The sequence below is a fragment of the Salvelinus fontinalis genome, chromosome 31, assembly GCF_029448725.1.
Source record: "Salvelinus fontinalis isolate EN_2023a chromosome 31, ASM2944872v1, whole genome shotgun sequence".
NCBI classification, from domain to species: Eukaryota; Metazoa; Chordata; class Actinopteri; order Salmoniformes; family Salmonidae; genus Salvelinus; species Salvelinus fontinalis.
The window spans coordinates 7,450,376-7,469,793 of record NC_074695.1 but is presented as its reverse complement, the minus strand read 5'-3'; the positions used below and the strand labels follow the sequence as shown (position 1 = coordinate 7,469,793).

General features: G+C 45.2%; 1 protein-coding gene across 3 annotated transcripts in view; it reads left to right on the top strand.

Annotated features, from left to right (window-relative positions):
- The window catches only part of LOC129829472 (slit homolog 3 protein-like), a 450,259-nt gene that overhangs the window by 318,403 nt on the left and 112,438 nt on the right, over positions 1–19,418 (top strand). For all 3 annotated transcript variants that reach the window (XM_055891175.1, XM_055891174.1, XM_055891173.1), the window contains exon 6: positions 18,539–18,610. In XM_055891175.1, the coding sequence (XP_055747150.1) occupies positions 18,539–18,610 (72 nt within the window). The remainder of the gene's footprint in view (positions 1–18,538; positions 18,611–19,418) is intronic.

Below are 19,418 nucleotides of genomic sequence, written 5' to 3'. Positions count from 1 at the left end.
TTTAAGGCTTTGTATTTTCTTTGAAAGTTCATCCTGTGTCATTTGGTAGCCAATTGGGTTCTGGTCACTTTTAATTGTTTGTTCTAGGGAGCTGAGTTTTTCTTGCATATTTGTTTGGTTTAAGCTAAGGTCTTCTGATGGTATTATTCCATAGAGCCTTTCAAAATGATCTTTCCAAATGTTGCCATTTTGAATGGCTCGGTCATTCCTCTGTCTTCCAATTAGACCCACAACTGATATCCATCAAAGTCTCTTTCAGAGTGTCCTCAAAATGCTTCTGTTTCTTCCATCGTAGGTTTTCTATTCTTTCCTTGTGTCACAATATTGTTGCCGAATGTCTCTATCTTGTGATTGGTAATGTTTTCTATTTGATAAAGATCTAAAAAAATTTCCTTCCAAGATTATATTCAGCATCAAACCATTTTTCTTTTTGAGGTTTCCAATTAGAACTGTTTTTTCTTCTGCATAAATATGCTTTTGTGGCTGCTGTATGATAGATCTCATTTAATTTATTCACAGCCACATTTATGTCAGGGAGGTTTGGGCTGAATGTACTTGAAAAGAAATCATTGATACAGGTTGTATTTCTGGGCAGTGCAATGCTGTGTTGAAGTGTATTGTCAGGGATCCATCAATATGTTTTATTTACATGAATCAGTGTACAGGCCTGTTTGTGTGGTCTTTGGGTGGATGTCTTTTAAAAAAGACATTCATCTGGCAGCGGTCAGACAATGGTATCTGTGGTCTGACAGTGAATGCACTAATGGAGGAGGGGTCTAAGTCTGAGATTTCATAGTTAACAACACTGGTCCAAAGAGCTGAGCAGTGGGTGAATCTTCCCAATGAATCCCCTCTAATCCTGTCATTAAGAAAATACAAGGCTGGACAGAGATGCACTAACTCCTTTCTGTTTTTGTTCTCTACACGGTCAGGGCTATTTCTATTACTGAACCTCAAATTAAACGTTTATTTGTCACCTTACAGTGAAATGCTTACTTACAGGCTCTAACCAACAGGTGTAGGCCTTACAGTGAAATGCTTACTTACAGGCTCTAACCAACAGGTGTAGGCCTTACAGTGAAATGCTTACTTACAGGCTCTAACCAACAGGTGTAGACCTTACAGTGAAATGCTTACTTACAGGCTCTAACCAACAGGTGTAGGCCTTACAGTGAAATGCTTACTTACAGGCTCTAACCAACAGGTGTAGGCCTTACAAGTGAAATGCTTACTTACAGGCTCTAACCAACAGGTGTAGACCTTACAGTGAAATGCTTACTTACAGGCTCTAACCAACAGGTGTAGGCCTTACAGTGAAATGCTTACTTACAGGCTCTAACCAACAGGTGTAGGTCTTACAGTGAAATGCTTACTTACAGGCTCTAACCAACAGGTGTAGGCCTTACAGTGAAATGCTTACTTACAGGCTCTAACCAACAGGTGTTGGCCTTACAGTGAAATGCTTACTTACAGGCTCTAACCAACAGGTGTAGACCTTACAGTGAAATGCTTACTTACAGGCTCTAACCAACAGGTGTAGACCTTACAGTGAAATGCTTACTTACAGGCTCTAACCAACAGGTGTAGGCCTTACAGTGAAATGCTTACTTACAGGCTCTAACCAACAGGTGTAGACCTTACAGTGAAATGCTTACTTACAGGCTCTAACCAACAGGTGTAGACCTTACAGTGAAATGCTTACTTACAGGCTCTAACCAACAGGTGTAGACCTTACAGTGAAATGCTTACTTACAGCCTCTAACCAACAGGTCTAGGTCTTACAGTGAAATGCTTACTTACAGGCTCTAACCAACAGGTGTAGGCCTTACAGTGAAATGCTTACTTACAGGCTCTAACCAACAGGTGTAGGCCTTACAGTGAAATGCTTACTTACAGGCTCTAACCAACAGGTGTAGACCTTACAGTGAAATGCTTACTTACAGGCTCTAACCAACAGGTGTAGGCCTTACAGTGAAATGCTTACTTACAGCCTCTAACCAACAGGTGTAGACCTTACAGTGAAATGCTTACTTACAGGCTCTAACCAACAGGTGTAGGCCTTACAGTGAAATGCTTACTTACAGGCTCTAACCAACAGGTGTAGGTCTTACAGTGAAATGCTTACTTACAGGCTCTAACCAACAGGTGTAGGCCTTACAGTGAAATGCTTACTTACAGGCTCTAACCAACAGGTGTAGACCTTACAGTGAAATGCTTACTTACAGGCTCTAACCAACAGGTGTAGGCCTTACAGTGAAATGCTTACTTACAGGCTCTAACCAACAGGTGTAGACCTTACAGTGAAATGCTTACTTACAGGCTCTAACCAACAGGTGTAGACCTTACAGTGAAATGCTTACTTACAGGCTCTAACCAACAGGTGTAGGCCTTACAGTGAAATGCTTACTTACAGGCTCTAACCAACAGGTGTAGGCCTTACAAGTGAAATGCTTACTTACAGGCTCTAACCAACAGGTGTAGACCTTACAGTGAAATGCTTACTTACAGGCTCTAACCAACAGGTGTAGGCCTTACAGTGAAATGCTTACTTACAGGCTCTAACCAACAGGTGTAGGCCTTACAGTGAAATGCTTACTTACAGGCTCTAACCAACAGCTGTAGGTCTTACAGTGAAATGCTTACTTACAGGCTCTAACCAACAGGTGTAGGCCTTACAGTGAAATGCTTACTTACAGGCTCTAACCAACAGGTGTAGGCCTTACAGTGAAATGCTTACTTACAGGCTCTAACCAACAGGTGTAGACCTTACAGTGAAATGCTTACTTACAGGCTCTAACCAACAGGTGTAGACCTTACAGTGAAATGCTTACTTACAGGCTCTAACCAACAGGTGTAGGCCTTACAGTGAAATGCTTACTTACAGGCTCTAACCAACAGGTGTAGGTCTTACAGTGAAATGCTTACTTACAGGCTCTAACCAACAGGTGTAGGCCTTACAGTGAAATGCTTACTTACAGGCTCTAACCAACAGGTGTAGACCTTACAGTGAAATGCTTACTTACAGGCTCTAACCAACAGGTGTAGGCCTTACAGTGAAATGCTTACTTACAGGCTCTAACCAACAGGTGTAGGCCTTACAGTGAAATGCTTACTTACAGGCTCTAACCAACAGGTGTAGGTCTTACAGTGAAATGCTTACTTACAGGCTCTTACCAACAGCTGTAGGTCTTACAGTGAAATGCTTACTTACAGGCTCTAACCAACAGGTGTAGGCCTTACAGTGAAATGCTTACTTACAGGCTCTAACCAACAGGTGTAGGCCTTACAGTGAAATGCTTACTTACAGGCTCTTACCAACAGCTGTAGGTCTTACAGTGAAATGCTTACTTACAGGCTCTAACCAACAGGTGTAGGCCTTACAGTGAAATGCTTACTTACAGGCTCTAACCAACAGGTGTAGGCCTTACAGTGAAATGCTTACTTACAGGCTCTAACCAACAGGTGTAGGCCTTACAGTGAAATGCTTACTTACAGGCTCTAACCAACAGGTGTAGGCCTTACAGTGAAATGCTTACTTACAGGCTCTAACCAACAGGTGTAGACCTTACAGTGAAATGCTTACTTACAGGCTCTAACCAACAGGTGTAGGCCTTACAGTGAAATGCTTACTTACAGGCTCTAACCAACAGGTGTAGGTCTTACAGTGAAATGCTTACTTACAGGCTCTAACCAACAGGTGTAGGCCTTACAGTGAAATGCTTACTTACAGGCTCTAACCAACAGGTGTAGACCTTACAGTGAAATGCTTACTTACAGGCTCTAACCAACAGGTGTAGGCCTTACAGTGAAATGCTTACTTACAGGCTCTAACCAACAGGTGTAGGCCTTACAGTGAAATGCTTACTTACAGGCTCTAACCAACAGGTGTAGGTCTTACAGTGAAATGCTTACTTACAGGCTCTTACCAACAGGTGTAGGCCTTACAGTGAAATGCTTACTTACAGGCTCTAACCAACAGGTGTAGGTCTTACAGTGAAATGCTTACTTACAGGCTCTAACCAACAGGTGTAGGCCTTACAGTGAAATGCTTACTTACAGGCTCTAACCAACAGTGCAAACAAGGTATTAGGTAAACAATAGGTAAGTAAAGAAATAAAAACAACAGTAAAAAGACAATGAAAAATAACAGTAGCGAGGCTATAACAGTAGTGAGGCCATATACAGACACCGGTTAGTCGGGCTGATTGAGGTAGTATGTACATGTAGGTATGGTTAAAGTGACTATGCATTTATGATAAACAGAAAGTAGCAGTAGCGTAAAAGAGGGGTTGGTTGCTGGGTGGTGGGTGGCGGGACACAATGCAGATAGCCCGGTTAGCCAATGTGCAGGGACACTGGTTGGTCGGGCCAATTGAGGTAGTATATACGTGAATGTATAGTTAAAGTGACTATGCATATATGATAAACAGAGAGTAGCAGCAGCGTAAAAAAAGGGGTTGGGGGGCACACAATGTAAATAGTCCGGGTAGCCATTTGATTACCTGTTCAGGTGTCTTATGGCTTGGGGGTAAAAACTGTTGAGAAGCCTTTTTGGTCTAGACTTGGCTCTCCAGTACCGCTTGCCGTGCGGTCTTTGACAATGTTTAGGGCCTTCCTCTGACACCGCCTGGTATAGAAGTCCTGGATGGCAGACAGCTTAGCCCCAGTGATGTACTGGGCCATACGCATTACCCTCTGTAGTGCCTTGCGGTCGGAGGCCGAGCAGTTGCCATACCAGGCAGTGATGCAACCAGTCAGCATGCTCTCAATGTTGCAGCTGTAGAACCTTTTGAGGATCTGAGGACCCATGCCAAATCTTTTTAGTTTCCTGAGGGGGAATAGGCTTTGTTGTACCCTCTTCACGACTGTCTTGGTGTGCTGTGGACACCAAGGAACTTGAAGCTCTCAAACTGCTCCTCTACAGCCCCATCGATGAGAATGGGGGCGTGCTCTGTCCTCCTCTTCCTGTAGTTCACAATCATCTCCTTTGTCTTGATCACGTTGAGGGAGAGGTTGTTGTCCTGGCACCACACAGGTGGGTCTCTGACCTCCATATAGGCTGTCTCATCGTTGTCGGTGATCAGGCCTACTACCATTGTTGTGTCATCAGCAAACTTAATGATGGTGTTGGAGTTGTGCCTGGCCATGCAGTCATGAGTGAACAGGGAGTACAGGAGGGGACTGAGCATGCACCTCTAAAGGGCCCCCGTGTTGAGGATCAACGTGGCGGATGTGTTGTTATCTAACCTTACCACCTGGGGGGCGGCCCGTCAGGAAATCCAGGATACAGTTACAGAGGGAGGTGTTTAGTCCTAGGGTCCTTAGCCTGTGATGAGCTTTGAGGGCACTATGGTGTTGAACGCTGAGCTGTAGTCAATGAATAGCATTCTCACATAGGCGTTCCTTTTGTTCAAGTGGGAACGGGCAGTGTGGAGATGCATCATCTGTGGATCTGTTGGGGCGGTATGCAAATTGGAGTGGGTCTAGGGTTTCTTGGATAATGGTGTTGATGTGGGCTATGACCAGCTTTTCAAAGCACTTTATGGCTACTGACGTGAGTGCTATGTGTCAGTAGTCTTTTAGGCAGGTTACCTTGGTGTTCTTGGGCACAGGGTCTATGCTGGTCAGCTTGAAACATGTTGGTATTACAGACTCAAACAGGGAGAGGTTGAAAATGTCAGTGAAGACACTTGCCAGTTGGTCAGCGCATGCTCTGTGAACATGTCCTGGTGATCCGTCTGGCCCTGTGGCCTTGTGAATGTTGCCCTGTTTAAAGGTCTTACATCGGCTACGGAGAGCGTGATCACACAATCGTCTGGGAACAGCTTTTGCTCTCATGCATGTTTCAGTGTTACTTGCCTCGAAGCGAGCATAGAAGTAATTTAGCTCGTCTGGTAGGCTCGTGTCATTGGGCAGATCGCGGCTGTGCTTCCTGTTGTAGTCTGTAATAGTTTGCAAGCCCTGCCACATCCAACGAGAATCGCAGCCGGTATAGTACGATTCGATTTAATTCCTGTATTGACGCTTTACCTGTTTGATGGTTCGTTGGAGGGCAAAACAGGATTTCTTCTAAGCTTCCGGGTTAGAGTCCCGCTCCTTGAAAGCGGCAGCTCTACCCTTTAGCTCAGTGCGGATGTTGCCTGTAATCCATGGCTCTGATTGGGGTATGTACGTACAGTCATTGTGGTGACTGATGTGGTGTACTCCTCAATGCCATCAGAAGAATTACGGAACATATTCCAGTCTGTGCTAGCAAAACAGTCCTGTAGCTTAGCATCCCCGTCATCTGACCACTTCCGTATTGACCGATTCACTGGTACTTCGTGCTTTAGTTTTTGCTTGTAAGCAGGAATCAGGAGGATAGAATTATGGTCAGATTTGCCAAATGGAGGGCGAGGGAGAGCTTTGTATGTGTCTCTGTGTGTGGAGTAAAGGTGGTCTAGTTTTATTTTCCTCTGGTCTTTTCGGTCATAAGAGATGGTGGCAGAAACATTATGTACAAAATAAGTTACAAATAACTCAAAAAAAACACGCACAATTGATTAGGAGACCGTAAAACAGCAGCCATTCTCTCCGGCACCATCATAGTAAGATCATAATAAGATGAATCTGAGGGAGAAGCATACACCGTTGTCAACATCTTGGAAATGAGCGGACCAAGGCGCAGCGTGAGTATAGTTCCACATTTATATTTAAGTGAAACTAACAAAACCAAAATAACAATACTTACAAATACCGTGAGGAAGAAGTGCCCAAACACACTAACAAACAATCAATATCCCACAAACACAGGTGGGGAAATAGCTACATAAATATGATCCCCAATCAGAGGCAACGATAAACAGCTGCCTCTAATTGGGAACCACATTAGCACCAACATATAAATATACTAGATCACCCCCTAGTCACGCCCTGACCTACTACACCATAGAGAACCAAGGGCTCTGTTCAGGTCGTGACAACCGTACCTATATAGAAAACATTGTCACTCAGGATTGTGTAGAGCTTTAACCAAATGTGGGTGTTAACCTTTTTTATTTGGCTCAGTGAAAGGTGCTGTTTATACCATGTGATTGTTCCTCTTGAGTCCCTGCCCTGTTTTATGTTTTTATGTTTTAATGATGGAAGTATAATTTCCCTATAGTCTGAAGGACATTGAGTATATATATCATCACGGCGCCATATTTCTAGAAGTATTATTATGTCTTAACCTTTGATGTTGATAAGAAAATCTAGTTTCTGGTCTTCATACCTAAGGTAGAGGAGTACAAGCCCTGGATATTCTAAGAACTAACAGTTAATGATCTCCTTTCATATACATTGCATTCGGAAAGATTTCAGACCCCTTGACTGTTTCCACATTTTGTTACGTAACAGCCTTATTCTAAAATGTATTATTTTCCGGAATGACTGACCTTCATGTCTTAAAGTAATGATGGACTGTCGTTTCTCTTTGCTTATTTGAGCTGTTCTTGCCATAATATGGACTTGGTCTTTTACCAAATAGGGCTATCTTCTGTATACCACCCCTACCTTGTCTCAACACAACTGATTGGCTCAAATGCATTAAGAAGGAAAGAAATTCCACAAATTAACTTTTAACAAGGCACACCTGTTAATTGAAATGTATTCCTGGTGACTACCTCATGAATCTGGTTGAGAGAATGCCAAGAGTGCGCAAAGCTGTCATCAAGGCAAAGGGTGGCTATTTGAAGAATCCCTAATATAAAATATTTTTTTGATGTGTTTAACAGTTTTTTTGGTTAATACATGATTCCATATGTGTTATTTCATGGTTTTGATGTCTTCACTACTATATTACAATGTAGAAAATAGTAAAAATAAAGATAAACCTTGGAATGAGTAGGTGTGTTCAAACTTTTGACTGGTACTGTATATGGACTGAAATAAAATATAAAAGCAACATGCAACAATTTCAAAGATTTTACTGAGTTACAGTTCATATAAGGAAATCAGTCAACTGAAGTGAATTCATTATTTGGTATTTTATTAGGGTTCCCATTAGCCGTTGCGAAAGCCGTAGTTACTCTATCTGGGGTGTACACAGAACATGAAACATTACATAATACAGAACATTAATAGACAATAACTGCTCAAGGTTTAAACTACATATATTTAAAAACTGTCACACACATAGCCTACTGTACATATCAATAAATACAAACAAAATATTTCAGTCAAACAGGGGAGAGGCGTGCCGTGAGGTGTTGCTGTTCTATTGAGCAATATAAGGATTTCCATGCAATAATTGTTCTATATAATAGTGTATGCTTTCTTCAGTTTTTTCTGGATTTGGGTTTGATTTTGTTCTGGACTTGAAAAGACCCCTGGTGGCATGTCTGGTGGGGTGTGTATGTGTCAGAGCTGTGCATAAGTTCACTATGCAAACAATTTGGAATTTAACACATTAATGTTTCTTATAAAAACCATGACAGTTTACAATCCAAGGTAACACCAACTAATTTAGTCTCCTCAACTTGTTCAACAGACACACCATTCATTATCAGATTCAGCTGAGGTCTAGAGCTTAAGGAATGATTTATAACAAATACAATGTTCTTGCTTTTAGAAATGTTCAGAACCAGTTTATTACTGGCCACCAATTCCAAAACTGACTGCAACTCCTTGTAAAGAGTTTCAGTTACTTCATTAGCTGTCATTGCTGACACATACAGTTGAAGTTGGAAGTTTACGTACACCTTAGCCAAAAACATTTAAACTCAGTTTTTCACAATTCCTGACATTTAATCTAAAAATTCACTGTCTTCGGTCAGTTAGGATCACCACTTTATTTTAAGAATGTGAAATGTCAGAATAATAGTAGAGAGAATTTTTTATTTCAGCTTTTATTTCTTTCATCACATTCCCAGTTGGTCAGAAGTTTACATACACTCAATTAGTATTTGGTGGCATTGCCTTTAAATTGTTTAACTTGGGTCAAACGTTTTGGGTAGCCTTCCACAAGCTTCCCACAATAAGTTGGGGGAATTTTGGCTCATTCCTAACCTGTTTAAAAGTCTTACTCACATCGGCTATGGAGAGCATGATCACACAGTCGTACGGAACAGCTGGTGCTGTCACGCAATGTTCAGTGTTGCTTGCATCGAAGTGAGCAAAGCATTTAGCTCGTCTGGTAGGCTCGAGTCACATGGCAGCTCTCGACTTTGGTTTCTCTTTGTAATCCGTGATTTGCAAGCCTTGCCTCATCCAATGAACGTCAGAGCTGGTGTAGTAGGATTCGATCTTTGTCCTGTATTGATGCTTTGCCTGTTTGATAATACGTCAGAGGGTGTAGCAGGATTTCCTATTAATGTCCACATTAGTGTCCTACTCCTTGAAAGTGGCAGTTCTAGCCTTTAGCTCAATGCAGATGTTGCCTGTAATCCATGGCTTCTGGTTGGGATGTATCCTTATGGTAACTGTGGGGACAACGTTGTCGATGCACTTATTAATGAAGCCAGTGACTGATATGGTAAACTCTTCAATGCCATCGGATGAATCCCGGAACATTTTTCAATCTGTGCTAGCGAAACAGTCCTGCAGCTTAGCATCCGCTTCATCGGACCACTTCCATATTGAGCGCATCACTGGTGCTTCCTGTTTGAGTTTTTGCTTGTAAGTACAAATTTGGTCAAACTAATTTCAGTTTCCCTGCATTAATATCACCGGCCACTAGGAGCACTGCCTCTGGATGAGCATTTTCTTGTTTAGTTATGGCCCTGTACAACTCGTTGAGTGTGGTCTTAGTGCCAGCATTGGTTTGTGGTGGTAAATAGACTTGGTAAATAGACTGCTCCGAAAAATACAGATGAAAACTCTCTTGGTAAATAGTATGGTCTACAGCTTATCATGAGGTATTCTAACTCAGGCAAGCAGAACCATGTGACTTCCTTAATATTAGAAATTGCGCACCAGCTGTTGTTAACAAAGTGACACACACCAACCCCTCTGTGTGACATTAATGCTAGTACGAACTCGGACCCAGGCGCAGAGAAACACAGCAGGCAGAGGTAAGGGTAAATCCAGACTATTTACTTAAGGTCTTCATAGTACCTCGCCGGAACTGACGACTGGAGAGGATGCGTCGCACCGTGTAGGCTGGCTGTCCTGCTATCATGCGAAGCGGAGGTGGAGGCCGAGTGGCCGGAATCAGAGGACTGAACACCACAGGCTTGAGTCTGGAGATGTGGAAGGTGGGATGAACCCTCATGGACCGGGGAAGATAAAGACGATAGGCCACTGGATTGATGCGCCGTAGAACCTTGAATGGCCCAACGTACCGGGGAGCCAACTTCCTAGATTCCACACATAGAGGCAGATCCCTAGTAGACAACTAGACCATCTGGCCTGGATGCAGGAGGGCTCTTGGGTGATGTTGGCGGTTGGCCTGTTGTGGAACCCGAGCTGAGGACCTCAGGAGTGCTGACCGAGCCCTCTTCCAGGTCCGGCGACAACGAGAGATGAGGCGGTGAGCGGAAGGAACCGTCACTTCAATCTCTTGATCTGGAGACAGGGAGGGCTGGTAACCATACAACACTTGGAATGGTGACAGGCCAGTGGAGGAACACTGGAGAGTGTTGTGTGCATACTCCACCCAGGGAAGGTGCTGACTCCAAGTGGTTGGCGGACACACAGCAACGTAAGGCGGTTTCCAGATCCTGGTTCACCCGCTCAGTTTGACCGTTGGACTGAGGGTGATAACCCGAGGACAGACTGGCTGATGACCCCAGAAGAGTACAGAATGCCCTCCAAAATCTGGAGGCTAACTGGGGGCCCCAGTCGGAGAGGAAGTCCAGAGGAAGTCCATAAAGGTGGAAAACATGTTGAATGACTAGCTGAGCAGTCTCATGGGCAGATGGAAGCTTAGGCATCGGAATGAAATGTGCCGCCTTGGAAAAGTGGTCCACAATGACCAGGATGGCAGTGTGTCCCTCTGAGGATGGAAGGCCCGTGATGAAATCCACAGAGAGATGGGACCAGGGTCGAGAAGCTGTTGGCAGTGGATGAAGAAGCCCCAGAGGCTGCTGACGAGGAGTCTTGTTCCGGGCGCATGTCAGGCAGGCAGCCACAAAGTTCAGAGTGTCTGCCTCCGCCGAGGGCCACCAAAACCTCCTCCTCAAAGAATGTAGCGTTCGCTGCCCTCCCAGATGAGAGGTGAGACGTGACGAGTGAGCCCACTGAAGTACCTTGGACCGTGCCCCAAGAGGAACCAAAAGTCTGTTAGGTGGACATCCATCTGGAACTGCCTCCCTACCTTGCACCTCCCTCACTACTATCTCTATACCCCATGACACCGGCGCGAGGATGAGCGACCTGGGGATGATGAATTCAAGCGGCCGGTCCTCACTGGAGCTGGGGAACTGGCGAGAAAGGGCATCCAGCTTCACGTTCTTAGACCCCGAACGGTAAGATAACGTGAATCTGAACCGAGTGAAGAAGAGAGCCCAACGAGCCTGTCGAAGGTTGAGGCGTTTAGCCTCCTGGATGTAGGCCAGGTTCTTGTGGTAAGTACAAACCGTAAAGGGATGTTCCGAGCCCTCCAACCAGTGCTGCCACTTCTCCAAAGCCAGTTTGACTGCAAGAAGCTCCCGATTGCCGACATCATATTTCCTCTCGGCTGGGAGTGAGACGCCAGGAGAAGGCAGGAAGGGATGAAGCTTTTGGTCTTTCGCCTAGCACTGATACAGAACCGTCCCCACGCCAACGTCAGAGGCATCCACCTCTACCACGAAGGGAAGAGAAGGATCCGCATGAACGAGAATGGGTGCAGAAGAAAAACGACGTTTCAGGTATTGGAATGCCTTCTCAGCAGCAGGGGTCCAGCATACATGCCCAGCCGAGCCCTTGGTGAGTGTTGTCAATGGCGCTGCCACAGCACTAAAGTTTCTTACAAATCTCCGGTAGAAATGAGCAAAACCCCAAAAACGCTTAACTTGTTTGACCATGCTTGGTCGCGGCCAGTTGACCACCGCTCCTCCCTTTTGGGAGTCCATCAGTACACAGCTCTGAGACACGATGTACCCCAGGAAGGAGATCTGAGGAATGTGAAACTCACACTTTTCTGCCTTCACAAACAAGTGATGAGCGAGGAGTCTTTGCAGAACCTGGCAGACATGTTGGACGTGTTCAACCATGGACATGGAGAAGATGAGATGTCATCCAGGTACACAAACACGAACTGGTGAAGTTGCACAGCACATCATTAACCAGGGCCTGGAAAATGGCTGGAGCCATGTCCATTAGGAGTGTTGAACGCTGTCTTCCACCTGTCTCCCTGTCTGATGCGCACCAGATTGTACGCGTTCCGTGAATCCAATTTAGAGAAAACCGTAGCTCCCTAGAGTCTCCCAAAAGCTGATGACATAAGAGGGAAGGTAACGGTTATTCAAGGGGGTAACAGATATTCATGGTAATGTTATTTAAACCCTGGTAATAAATACAGGGGCTTAATCCCCCATCCTTCTTCCCCCATCCTTCTTCTCAAAAAACCCGCTCCTGCAGGTGAAGTGGACGGCCGAATAAAATTAGCCGGCAGTGCCTCCTTAATATTACTGTTCATGGCTGCAGTCTCTCGACCTGAGAGAGAATAAAGCCCTCCTCTCGGAGGAGTGATACCGGACTGGAGGTTGATGGCACAATCGTAGGGCTTGTGAGGAGGTAGTTTGCTGGCCCTTTGTTTGCTGAAGACCTTATCCAAATCCCAGTAATCCCGAGGTACGCGGGAAAGATCCGGCTTGTCATTCCCAGCCAGAGGAACAGGAGGATCGGAAGTCTCCAGACGAGCAGGACCGGAAAGGTGTGGAGAGAGTTGCTGGCAGATGAACTGGCATGAAGTATTCCATCCCAGAACTCTTCCCGAAGGCCAGTCAATTTGAGGATTATGGGTGGAAAGCCACGGATGTCCAAGAACCAGGGGAAGCTCAGGAGAGTCCACCAGATGTAACTGGATAAGCTCCACATGGTCATCCAGATCTCGTAGCTGAATAGGCATGGTGAGTTGCTTCACCTTCCCAGATCCTAGGGGTTGACCATCCAGCACAGTGACCGACAATGGAGTGTCCAGCTTAGTGAGTGGCAGCCTCTGTTGGCGAGCTAATGTGCGATCCAGAAAACAGCAGGTAGCCCCAGAGTCTATAAAACAGGAATGTCCAACTATCCATTGTCCCACCGCAGGTTGGCCGGAAGCAAGGTGCGTACTGTATTGGCCGCAGGAGACTGCATCTGACTCTCCAGAGCGGAAAGTCTGGTGCTTCACAATTGCATCGGCTCCTCTGAAGGATATGAAGAAGAACCATAGCCAATTTGAGAACCCCGACGGGGTACAGGACAAGCAGGCCCAGTATACGTCAGTGGAACAAATGAAGAATCGATTCCCTCAGCGGGGCACGAAACACTGGAACCAACTCGGGACCCCTCCGTCCTCTCATGACGACGTTCCCAAAGCCGGTTGTCAATCCGGATGGCCAGAACGATAAGCTCCTCCAGAGTGTCAGGGTTGTCCCGGGAAGCTGAGTGAAGTGCCTCTATATTCCAACCGCTCTCAGAGGTGAGCGTCCGAAAGTCAACGGCGTAATCAGCTATGCCCCGGCTGCCCTGCCGAAGCGCAATGAGTCTTTTAGCAGCGTTCCTGCCACTGATGGGGTGATCAAAAACCTTCCTCATCTCCTGGGTGAAGCTTTGCAAATGGAATCAATTGTCTGATTGCTGCTCCCAGATGGCCATGGCCCAGGCCAGAGCCCGTCCTGAGAGCAAGAAGATGACATATGCCACTCTGGAATGCTTGGTGGGAAACGTTGATGCTAGTTTGAACTCGGACCAAGGTGCAGAGAAACACAGCAGAAAGAGGTAAGGGTAAATGAAGAATATTTGCTTAAGGTCTTCATAGCAAAACAACAAAGCAAGTGTACACGAGATCACTGAACAAGACATGAGACTTGAGCAACTGGCCCAGTCCACAGAGGAACCTAAATAGTCATCCAGCAGGTGATCCCAATAAGTCCAAGCAGGGTCACTGGGTCCAAACAGGGAGAAAACCTGACCTGTGACACTCTGAACTTACAGGCCTCTACCGTTCCGTTCTGCCGATGCATAGAAAAACCAGCTAGATGTATATTACCCATGTCCTTTTTCATTCATGACTCCGAGAAGCATAGCATATTGCAGTTCTTAATGTCCCGTTGATATAATAGACTCGGAATGAGCTCGTCCAGTTTATTCTACAGTGATTGCACATTTGACAATAGAACAGAGGGTAGAGGTGATTTATTAATTTGCCGCTGTAGTCTCATCAGGGTGCAACCTTGCCGGCCTCTATAGCATCGTCTTCGCCTGTCGGGGATTAGAGCCTGGTCCGGGATAATCAATATGTCTTTCTCCTTCAACTCATTGAAGTAGAAGTACCTCATCCAAAGGAGGTTAGGGATAGCTGTTTTGATGTCCAGAAGCTCTTTTCTGTTATAGGAAACGATGGCGGAAACATTATGTTCAGAACAGTGGATGCTGCTGAGGGGAGGATGGCTTATAATAATGGCTGTAACGGCTGGACTGCTGGGAGGTTGGCAAGGCATGGTAGGCTGTGGCAGGCGGGGAGGTTGGCAGGTCAGGGTAGACTTTGGCAGGCTGGGAGGTTGGCAGGTCAGGGTAGGCTGTGAGGTTGGAGGGTCAGGGTGGACCCTAAGAGGCTGAGAGGCTTGTGAGGCAGATGGGGTGAAGGCTGCACTGGGATCAGGGGTATCTGGGCTTCAACCAGGCTGATGGGTCTGCTTTGTTGATGGCATGGTCAGATGCTGCTGACGGAGGGCATCATGTCCCTCTCTCTTGACTGCAGCTCCACCTTTACTTCACACAGATCCTCTGGAGATCCTCTGGAGAACATCATTGGACTGTGGCATTTGGTCAGTGTTGTGTCTTAACTTCTGTCTTAACTGTTCTAATGAGGCACGGCTCTCTTCCTGGAAATGCCTCAACACTTCCTTCAGTGTCTGGACAGTGTCACGTACTTGTTGTTTGTTCTCCCTGAATTCTGTAATCTCCACTTCAAGAAAGGAGAGGCTAATTTGGATTAGTTTTACCAATGGTGTTTTTGGTGTGCACCCAGCTGCTCCAGCTACAGGGGAGGGAGAGATCTTCTGTGGGCCTCCTGTTTGGAAGCCCAGGTTTTGGGAGTTGCTGGCATTGTTAGTAGAGACATATCAGTTTTTACTTCATCATCCACTAGAGGTTTTAACATGTCGAGCTCTTCTTCAAACAGCTCTAGACTAGCCTCAGAGCCTTGGATCATTACTGTTCAGTTATTATATATATTCATATGACATTTTAGGGTTGTGTCCACATGCAGTTGTCTCATGGTCTTGGTTCCAGACCTTTTAAGATGTTTGTTTGCCTTTCAAGCATTTGGACGTTTGATGAAAAAGAAAAGATCCACCTTGATTTCTTTGTCCTTTTGCTACATAAATTATTCTCTGAGGGTCTCTGGGTGCTCTTTATATTTTTTTCTCCCTGTTTGACTGGAAATGCCTTCTGCATATTTGATTGCAAGGTTGCTGAGCGTGGGGCTTATATATGTATCCATCTTAGTTGATTACAGCTGGATACATTATATGTTACAGCTGGTTTGTGCTTGGCTAGTTCTAGCTAGCTAGGCGTTTTGAAATGTAATCAAAGCCTTGCAACCCTCTCAATTACATTTCAATTCAAAGGGTTTTATTGGCATGGGAAACATATGTTTACATTGCCAAAGCAAGTGAAATAGATAATAAAGAAAAATGAAATAATCATATCAAAAATGAACAGTAAACATTACACTCACACGTTTTAAAGGAATAGACACATTTCAAATGTCATATTATGTCTATGTACTGTGTTATAATTAAGCAATAAGGCCCGAAGTGGTGTGGTATACGGCCAATATATCACAGCTAAGGGCTGTTCTTCAGCACGACGCAACGCGGAGTGCCTGGATACAGCCCTTAGCCATGGTATATTGGCCATATACCAAAAACCCTTAAGGTGTCTTATTGCTATTATAAACTGGTTAACAATATCATTAGAAGAGTACAAATAAATGTTTTGTCATAACCGTGGTATGTAGTCTGATATACCATGGCTTTCAGCCAATCAGCATGCAGGGCTCGGACCACACAATTTATAATGATGTGCAAATAGTTAACGTACAAAAGGGAAAATAAATAAACATAAATATGTGTAGTATTTACAATGGTGTTTGTTCTTCACTGGTTGCCTTGATCTTGTGGTAACAAATCACAAATCTTGCTGCTGTGATGGCACACTGTGATATTTCACACAATAGATATGGCAGTTTATCATAATTGGATTTGTTTTCGAATTCTTTGTCGGTCTGTGTAATCTGAGGGAAATATGTGTCTCTAATATGGTCATACATTTGGCAGGAGTTTAGGAAGTGCAGCTCAGCTCTCTCCTCTCTCTCGCTCTCTCTCTCTACTCTCCTACTCTCGCTACTCTCTCTAATCTCTCTCTCTCTTTCTCTCTCTACTCTCTCTCTCCTCTTTCTCTCTTATCTCTCTCTCCTCTTTTTCTCTACTCTCTCTAATCTCTCTCTCTCTCTCTCTCTCTCTCTCCTCTCTCTCCTCTCTCTCTCTACTCTCCTACTCTCGCTACTCTCTCTAATCTCTCTCTCCTCTTTCTCTCTCTACTCTCCTACTCTCGCTACTCTCTCTAATCTCTCTCTCCTCTTTCTCTCTCTACTCTCCTACTCTCGCTACTCTTGCTAATCTCTCTCTCCTCTTTCTCTCTCTACTCTCCTACTCTTGCCTGTCACTCTAAGCTCTCTCTCCTCTTTCTCTCTCTACTCTTTTCATGTTCCTCAAGGTAGAAGCATCAACCTGCTTCCAACTGACAATACTGCTTATGACTGGGATGATTAAAGGCTATCGTAATTAGATGGAAGGAAATTAATTTTGGGACTGTCATTCCCCCCCACCAACCACCCATTACACACACACACATACTGTACACGCACACACATATACTGTACACACACACACACATATATACTGTACACACACACACACACACATAGCCTCCTTCCAGTTATACATTGGATTCAAGATGTTTCCTAAAATGGAAACTAGAGGTGAAGGGTCAGAAGTACGACCTAGCTTTGATCACAGTATCACTCCTCCCTAAGGTTTGTCAGGCTTCACCAGTTAGCAAATCGTTTCAAATAAAGACAACATGTATCATGAAATTAGATTAAGCAAGACAAGCATGGCTCCAATATGTCATTCTCCTATCTGCATATATGATGCCATAACTTTGCTTGTTTCCATTCTACACAGATGGTCGTTTTCATTGTGAATGTCTCATACCAAATTGTAATGAAATAATATCCTAGATTATTTCATTTCCTCTCTTGTTGACGCTTTCCAAACGGCTGGTCTCCTCTGCTAAGAGATAACGACCAGTCAGGAAACAGCTGCTTTACTAGATGAGAACCAAGGGAAATAAGAAGAAAACAAAGAGCTCGAAAGCAAAGTAACAGGGATTAGGTATAGAGAGATAGGGGAAGAGGAGGAGGTGGGTATAGGATATTAGCGAAGAGGAGATATGGTCTTGTTTATAGCCCAGAGCAGAAAATGCAGACAGTATCTGTAACAGGTTAAATGTCACAGAAGCTTTTGGAGTCTGGATAAAGGAGCTGGAGAGCGTTCTATATGTCTGCCCTTTGTATTGCCTTGTCTTCCATCCATCTCCTATTTGTTGGGCAGAGAGAGGAGAGAAGGAGGGGTGGAGAGAAGGGGGGTTGTATGGGGGGGTGGGCGGGAGACTTGCAAATGAAAGTAAAAGGAAAAGAAAGAAGAGGAAGAAGTGCTCTGAGCGTCTGGGAGTCCAGCATCGTGACCCGGGCTGATTTACAAACCCTCTCCTTTAATGAAATTGTTTCAGTGACAGAGTCAGTAAAAGCTCGTAATGGATTGGCTACTCTAATGTAATGAAATTACTCCCTTTCTGACAAAAAAAGAAAGAGAAAGGCAGAGGGGGAGGAGATGAGGAGGGAGAAGAAGAGGAGGGGGAGAAGAGAAGGAGGAGGGAGGCAATGTAATTAATAGAGAGCTGACAGACGGGGTGGGATATAGCCAGCCTCTGTTCACTCTCCTTCTGCAACCCCCCCCCCCCCCGCCCCACCCGCTCTCTCTCTCTCTCCTCCACTCACGGGGCAGTGTTGAGACGGGGCAGTGTTGAGAGTGAGGTGATAGGCTGCAGCCAGACAGGCCACTTTAGCCAGCTGGTCCTTTCCTTCCCTGGCAGGTTACAGTGAGGCAGAGGTGAGGGCTGAGATCTGAGTTTGTGCTGCGCGCCCACAGGCTAGCCAGTAGCTACCTACCTTCAGCCCCTCCCCGCCACCTCCCTCACCATACCCAGATACTGGCACTCCTCCTCCTGCAGCCCCCCCCCCCCCCCCCCCCCCCCAAGTACCCTAAACCCCCACGTCTGCAGACAGACCTTCCGCTGACTCCTGTCTCTCATCCCTCCGCAGGCAACTGGACAGCAACCACATAAGCTGCATCGAAGATGGAGCCTTCCGAGCCCTCCGTGATCTGGAGATACTGTGAGTCCCCCTCCTCCTCATACCCTTCTTCCTCTCCTCTCTTCTGCAGGGACCGATCCTGCTCTTCCCTTTCTTCTCTTCTTTTCTCTATCTCTATATCTCTCTATCTCTCTCCTTCTCTCTCACTATCTCTCTGTTTCTATCTCTCTATCTCTATCTCAGTCTCTATCTCAATCTCTCTATCTAGCTCTCTCTCTCTCTATATATATATATCTCTCTATCTCTCTATTGCTCTACCTATTTATCTCTCTATCTCCCTCTATCTATATCTCTATCTCTCTGTCTTCTGTTCCCTGTGTGTTTTCTGTTGAATGTCTGTGAAGGGTAAAGTGTGTTGGATGTGAAGCTGCAGCAGCGCGGCGTACCTACCTGTGCATGCTGCCAGCGACAGCAGTGATAGTGTCACCCTCCTGAGGTGTTAGTCCATCCGCTGTGTGCCTTGTGTTTCTCCGTATCGACTGTGTGACCATCACGCTTTTACACAGGATCATTGTCATTCTGTGCTGCATTGTGACATTAAGCTGCTAGCTAGCGCCAGGTGTTGTATTTGTTAGTCACTTTACCAAGCATCCTCTCTCTGTGCATTGTTGCCTGTTAAAACTGTTTCTGCAGTCATCTACTGTGGTGTAATATACACTATTTCCTCTAGAGAACCAAGAACATTCAGGAAATAGCGTACTTTATTGAATGAGCCACAGGTTTACTGTAGCTTGTGTCTGGCATCGTGCACACAGTGTAAAGCTTTAAACCAGACAGACGCTGGTGAGCTGCTGCTGTACTGTATCATGGTGTCTGAAACTCTTACTGA